Below are 7,500 nucleotides of genomic sequence, written 5' to 3'. Positions count from 1 at the left end.
TTCCTCATCCAGTGGCTGATAGGAGTTTTCATAACATTTTATCCTCTTCATAAAGTCTGCGACGGCTTCTTCTGTGTTACAGTGTGTGTAGTCTGGACTGCCAGACTTCACTTGCTGAAAACCAACACCACAAATTTATCCCAAAAACAGTCAAAACAAGGTGAGATAAAAATATTGTGTAAATTTCTGAGACTTACCACAATGTTCTCTGCAATAACATCAGGGTCTTCACACACAGATTCTACAAAGAAAACCTGAGGGATGTGAAAACAGTGTTTTAAAACAGCTGAAGTGAGAAACACATTAGATAAATATCATAGATGAATTATCCAATAGCCAGCACCTTGAAGCCATTCTGCTCTGCAAATCTGATGATCGTCTCTCTCCTTTCTCTTGTTGTGTTTGTGGCATCAAAAACCTGAAGATTGTAAAGCAAAAAGGGTAAATGCATAAAATAAAAACAAAGAAATAAAGTTCTAAATTCGTTCTAAATATAAAAGAATAGCACACCACAACTATAACGATAATGGCACAAAGAAACGATACCACTGGAATCACTTTAAAGGAACACTCCACTTTTTTTGAAAATAGGCTCATTTTCCAACTCCCCTAGAGTTAAACAGTTGAGTTTTACCGTTTTCGAATCCATTCAGCCGATCTCCGGTTCTGGCGGTACCACTTTTAGCATAGCTTAGCATAGTTCATTGAATCTGATTAGACCGTTAGCATCGCGCTTTAAAAAGACCAAAGAGTTTTGATATTTTTCCTATTTAAAACTTGACTCTTCTGTAGTTAAATCGTGTACTAAGACCGACAGAAAATGAAAAGTTGCGATTTTCTAGGCTGATATGGCTAGGAACTATACTCTCATTCAGGCGTAATAATCAAGGAACTTTGCTGCCGTATCATGGCTGCAGCAGTGCAATGATATTACGCAGCGTCTCTCACAAACGTCTCCATGGTTGCAAGGCACGTTCCCTGTGCAAGCAGGGGCTCACGGGCGCTGCGTAATATCATTGCACTGCTGCAGCCATGGAACGGCAGCAAAGTTCCTTGATTATTACGCCTGAATGAGAGTATAGTTCCTAGCCATATCAGCCTAGAAAATCACAACTTTTCATTTTCCGTCGGTCTTAGTACACGATTTAACTACAGAAGAGTCAAGTTTTAAATAGGAAAAATATCAAAACTCTTTGGTCATTTTAAAGTGCGATGGTAACGGTCTAATCAGATTCAATGAACTATGCTAAGCTATGCTAAAAGTGGTACCGCATGACCCGGAGATAAAACTCAACTGTTTAACTCTAGGGGAGTTGGAAAATGAGCCTATTTTCAAAAAAAGTGGAGTGTTCCTTTAAGAATGATTATTTTCCAGCTGATGAATGATAGTTATCGTTCTTGATATGAACAGGTCTTTAGTATGGATAAAGAGCTTGACTTACAAAAAAAGATGTGCTTTCAAATGTATCTGGATTAATGTTGACATAGCCTTCATAACTTGTACTCGAGCACAGTATTTATTAGGGCTGGGACAATACATCGATGCATCGCGAATCATGAAATGCGATTCTCTCTCGAACTGATTCTGAGCTTAGTTTTTAAAGAAACAGACGTACTCTGCTTCCTTCCAATTCTTTACACACACACCACTGCAACCTTCTCCAAAATAATCATTCATAAAGTTCGAAAAGGTTGAAGTGAATTACAATGTTGTTTGCAGTGGGCTGTTTACATTAATCTCGCATCATAAAAGCATTCTGAGGTGCAAATACATTCTCAGGCTCAGCCGAACGCACAAGCGCTCTTCTTCATGAGCATTTGAGCATACAGTTAAAAAATAATCAAAGAAGAATCAATTTGCGATGCATTTAGAAAATATCAGAAATGCATCGATAGTATTTTCCCAGCCCTGGTATTTAGACCCATGTGAAATTCTCTATTGAATGTGTTCAAATGTTTTCCTTACCGCCACGTGGCCACCTTCATCTGTGAGAAACTGCCGTACATCATTGAGAGCTGCCAATGCACACTGCCTAAAAGAGACAAGAAATCATATGAGCTTCTAAATATTCTTGGCATTTTTAAACCAGTGGTTTTAGTTCATATTTTGAATGGTCACCATTGATAAAATCCATGTCTTACTTCCTGATTTTAAGACCCTCTTCATTATCTGGCCTGAAGAACTCAAAGGATTTGTAGATCTTTACACATTCACGTCTGTACTGCCCAACATTAAACTCTAGAGAAAGTTAAAAAAAAACAAGACAAACCAATTTCAGGATCAGCAAAGCAACTAATTGGCCCGCATTTCAACAGCTGTCATAAATCACCATTTTATACTGTATGGGAATCACACTGCATGTGCTTTTGTACCTTTTGTCGGAACATCAATCCAGTTGAGGTAGCGCGTCAGTTTCTTGGAGATGTAGGTCTTTCCTCTGGCTGGTAGACCCACGGTTACTATAAGTGTTGGGCAGTTGGTCATGCATACTGGAAGACAAAGAATACAGTAGCTCATAAAAAACACCTACATATACTACAGGTGAACTGTCCATCATTACACCATATGGTGTAAAGAACAGATATGTTGTAATCTATGAGCAGTTTAGGTGACCTTTTTATTGCTTTAATAAAATTGTGAGTTGTCTGTGAGTTGTCATTGTAGATCATAAGTCATTTCGGTATCGCCACATCAAATTGCATAATATCATATCGATGTCAACACAGTCCTGCAATCTAAAACGGTTGAAAATTATGTTTTTCTTGGTCTGTGCATTTTAAATTATATACTATTTTTTTAAAATACGCCAATATTGATATTAGTAAAGCTTTTGAGAGGTGAAACAGTTCTTTAACAAATCAAGAAGCGAGCAGTTTTACAAGAGCAATATGTAGCCGTTGAAATATTTCAGAGCAGAGCAGAACTGATCATTTAAAGATGAAAAAAATTTACTTTATTTTAGACATTTCCATGACTTAAGATTTTATTAATTTACATGACTTTCCCTTATGTAAAATATATATAAAATAATTACAGTGACATTATTTCACACGTGTTCAGCGTTCCCACAGTTATGGAAAACCTGAAATATATATATATATATATATATATATATATATATATGTGTGTGTGTGTGTGTGTGTGTGTGTGTGTGTGTGTGTGTGTGTGTGTGTGTGTATTTTTTATCCTTCATACTTCAGGTTTTGCCATAACCGTGGGAACGCTGAACATATGTGAAATAATGTCACTGTAATTATTTTATTCACAATTATTATTAGTATTATTATTAGTTTATTATATTATAATTCACATAGATGTATAGTTTATTTGCAAATGCATTTACTAGTGAACTACGAAGTATCATATTACAATTTATACTGTTATTAACAAAACGTTATATACAAATACACCTAAATATATACCTAAATTACTCATTTAAATACATGTAATCTATTTAATGTTTAAATAAAAATAAAAAAACATGCAATCAAATAAAAAGCATTTAGATTTGTTTCACACATTATTAAATTGTATCACCATAGAAGTATTGCATCAGAAAGCCCCTTTAACCCTCATCCGACTCCAGCATCAGTGTCCGGCTCACATCCATTCATCCATACTTACCCTTTCTTTGACTAATGTGTCTTTCTGGAAGGCCGTTTTTGGAGGACGGCACCCATATTTTCTTTAAAGGATTCTGTGTGAGCTCTCGGGTTAGACTATTACCGCATTGCTCCGTGTTGTTCTCTATTAAACTCATTATATTCGTCGTCTCAACGCACGAGCGTCCATTACCATTAGTGCGCACTAAAGACAGCGGGGAAGAATGTCATGAGACTGGTAGAGAACGGCCAACCGTAACGGCACGAAAGGATGCGCACCAGAAACCTTACCGTAGTGCCAGGTGTATATTTACATAGTGATTAAGCGTAGGGCAGATTAAATGTTTTCTAAAATACCGGTCTGGTCTGTATACGTGTCTATATATTCTATTTTCAACTAAACTGTTATTAAAGTTCGTCTGTGTCACGATCATTCTGCAGACCACTGTTGATCGTGTGGTATCTGTTACTTTTCTCCGCGCTGTCCTGGATGGACTAGTCATCAGTCGTTTGTGATTGGTTACTGGCCAAGGCATAGAGACAGAGCGCATTTATGTTAATCTGAAAGCCACGCCCACTGGGGGGGGGGGGGACAATCCAACCGTCTCCATTGAGTTTGTATTGCGTGAGGCTGCCTCCTTGTCTTTTCTGACTTATTACAAAAAACAGAACAATGTCTAAAAGCTGCTGTGTGACAAGGTGTACAGCTAACAAACTTAAAAAACCCAGAAATAAGTTTTTATAAGCTGTCGACCCCCAAAAACGAATGTTTAAGGACATAAAAGTGGATACAGGCAGTGAGACAGAGCAACGGGTCATATTACTATAAGAAATACACTGGAGGGGAACGTAATCGGCGAAAGGTGAAATAATTCTTTGACATGGTAAAAAATAATGAATGGTTTGTTTTTGTTGGTTTGTTTAGCATATGTTGTCGCCGATTACGTTCCCCTCCAGTGTATTTCTTAAAGTAATTATGACCATTTGCGCTCTGTCTCACTGCCTGTATCCACTTTTATGTCCTTAAACATTCCTTTTTTGGGATCGACAGCTTATAAAAACTTATTTCTGGGTTTTTTAGCTTGTTAGCTGTGCACCTTGTCACACAGCAGCTTTTAGACATTGTTTTTTTTTATGTAATAAGTCAGAAAAGACAAAGAGGCAGCCTCACGCAATACAAACTCAATGGAGACGGTTGGATTGTTTTCCCCCCCGGTGGGCGTGGTCTTCAGGTTATGACGCGTGCCGCGTGTTTCCCTTTGTTTGTAATATACCATTATTTAAATGCTTAGTTTTATGATTAAAGCTCTGTGGCAAAACATATATAATGTAATCCAATGATTTAGAGTTGAACATAAACATTAACATTCCTCAAAAGTCTGTTGTATACTTTTTTTGATACATTTTAACATGATTTTTCAAAAAAAAAATGATGTATGGATAATCAAGTACAGTACACCTAAATAGCTTCAGTCGAGTAAATGTTCATCTTGTAAGAATAACGTTTATGTTGTTATTAATATTCAATGTGCTTTAAACAAATATTTAATGACTTCACAGCAAAAAAAAAAAGACACGTGTACCACTTATGATTATACTAAAGACATTTTGCTTGCTAAAAAAAATGATAAGCTATCAATCAGAAGACATGTAGTAGATTGTAAAACAGATTTTTCAGCCAAGTTTTGATCATGTTGATTATTTGTAATATAATACAGTAGGCTAACCCGAGCGCCACCGTGTGGTACTGGACTTTTTTTTTTTTATTTATTTATTTTATGATTATTTGAATGTTTTAGTGTTCATTTACAAAATGAATATACATGTTTGATATTTAAATTCATAAATTAAAATAAATGCACAATAAAAAACCTTCAAACTATACTGGTTTACACTGATCATGGATTTCAATGGCCTTTGCAGGGTGTTGGCAAGATAAGAAAGTCCGATTTTACCAGATGTGCTTGTAAAACCTGTTTTCCCTGTGACATTAGGATATAAAGAGGATGCTTGTAATAAACACACTGACATTAAATACAAAAGAATGTAAATTAGGTCAAAGTTCACCTCCAAAATTGGCAGTGTGGAAGATCATAGACACAGATTATACTTAAAACATCAAATCACTACATTCCAAAATGGCAGCCAATTACAATAATACATATTTTAAGGCTAAAAAAAAATTCAGAATCTTCTTTTTCTTACATTTTGGAAGTGGACATGAAGTCAAAGACATGATACTACACACAAATTAACCACTAGATGGCAAGAAAGAGACATTTTCATGACTACGCACCCTGTGGATTGTGGGTAGGGGATTTGACTTGAGCTGTGAGCATAGCTTGATAATAACAGTGATTTGTGATAAATAGCATGTATTTATATCAGTGCACTGAAATGGGTTAACAGATCATCTAAGGTAGAAAAACAGTGAGGCTACACAATGTTATTTCAGCAAACACATCAGCTTTAGTTAGAGGACAATTTCATAATTTGCAAAACATTCTACTTAACAACACAAATGCATATTAGTAACAGCCTTTTCTACCAGAAACATTTCCTCACAAAATGGAAATGATTTGCAACAGATCCTTCAACTGAGACTAAAAGCTGTTCTGAATAAGGAACTAGTAAACCACAAAAACTCTACAATCATGCATTCCCTCCCAATACTAGATTTCATTATACAGTAGAGTATATTGTCAAACTATGAATCATATTTTTTAGTTAGTAAATCAGACCCATACATCAGCATTCAGATTTCTAGGGAAAACTAGATCTGAACAAGCAAAAGTGGGTGTGGAATAAGTCATTCTGCAAACAACAAATCATATTTCTCAACAACTGTCATAGCTCGAAATTCCTGATACTATGAGCTTCCATTGGCTTTACTTCTAATGTGTACTTGTTTGGAATCTGTCATTCCCATCACAATGGATTCATAGATACTTCTTGGATACAAACCCACAACCATTTAATTACAAACCCAAATTGTTATGCATTACTGCACCCACTTCCTCATTTTCCTGTAATTTGAACAAATTTGGAAGAAATACAACAGCAGCATTTGCTGATAACCTTAATTATAAAATCCTGCTGATGTTTGTCATCTCTCTAGGTCATAGTAGTGTATTTTTACAACCATACAAGCTGCAGTTTACCTCCATGTCAGTCATCTAACAAACATGGCCATGATTTGACCTCAACTCCTCCACAATCCTGCACAGCATGAATGACATGCCCAACACAAACACTACTGATAAATTACTCAAAACGCTTCACAACCTAAATGAAATCGACCTTAGGTTCACATAAAACCTCAATGCATGCAGCACATGACCTAAGCACTATGTGCTTATCTTCATTCATTCAATGCATTACACAGAACACAGCGTCAGTTTATTTTTAGACCTCATGCATGGTTTACAGCAATGTATAACCATAGGTTATGTGAGTATATTATTAGCAGGGCATATATATTATTACTGCTCAAGAAAACGGATCGTGGACTATTAAGTCTAACGCACACGCGCCTACGTGACAGAGTCTTGTTTACTTCTTCCTCCTCGCGTACACAATACCAGCTGCTTCCGCCAGAAAACAGCCATAACCTCATGTTCCTTACCGTTTTTATCCAGAATCTGCGTGTTTTTGGACCGGCTGGCACCCCTCATTGTCCGCGTTTTGTGTGTTAGTGCTTTATTTTGATGCTGGAGCCTTGAGGTATAAAGGAGAAGTATGTGAAAACACGAGCACACACGCCCACTGATTGACAAGTGGAGCAGCCAATCGCCGCGAAGCAGAGGCGAGCGGACACACCCACCCGTCATTAGAAAGAATCAGGGGAAAGTTTGTGTTGATACTGTTGCGCAGTGTTATGCAATGTTTTATATGATA

The 7,500-nt window shown here is 36.6% G+C and overlaps 1 protein-coding gene across 5 annotated transcripts in view; it reads right to left on the bottom strand.

The window, feature by feature from the left end:
* pfkfb4a (6-phosphofructo-2-kinase/fructose-2,6-biphosphatase 4a) overlaps positions 1-7,469 on the bottom strand; it is a 17,186-nt gene extending 9,717 nt beyond the window's left edge. For 2 of the 5 annotated variants that reach the window (XM_067387927.1, XM_067387926.1), the window contains exons 1-7: positions 3,626-4,132; positions 2,374-2,490; positions 2,143-2,239; positions 1,967-2,033; positions 344-418; positions 198-254; positions 1-114 (exon numbers count right to left, since the gene is read on the bottom strand). The exon at positions 1-114 is cut by the window's left edge and continues 8 nt beyond it. In XM_067387927.1, coding sequence (XP_067244028.1) covers positions 1-114; positions 198-254; positions 344-418; positions 1,967-2,033; positions 2,143-2,239; positions 2,374-2,490; positions 3,626-3,761 — 663 coding nt within the window. In that variant the 5' untranslated portion in view covers positions 3,762-4,132. Of the gene's footprint in view, positions 115-197; positions 255-343; positions 419-1,966; positions 2,034-2,142; positions 2,240-2,373; positions 2,491-3,538; positions 4,133-7,228 lie in introns of those variants that run through there. The other 3 variants (XM_067387925.1, XM_067387924.1, XM_067387928.1) reach the window with 3 other exon arrangements.
* Between the last annotated feature and the right edge of the window lie 31 nt (positions 7,470-7,500).

The sequence above is a fragment of the Chanodichthys erythropterus genome, chromosome 6, assembly GCF_024489055.1.
Source record: "Chanodichthys erythropterus isolate Z2021 chromosome 6, ASM2448905v1, whole genome shotgun sequence".
NCBI classification, from domain to species: domain Eukaryota; kingdom Metazoa; phylum Chordata; class Actinopteri; order Cypriniformes; family Xenocyprididae; genus Chanodichthys; species Chanodichthys erythropterus.
Note: the sequence above shows the minus strand (reverse complement) of the source record. Positions and strands in the feature narration are given on the sequence as shown.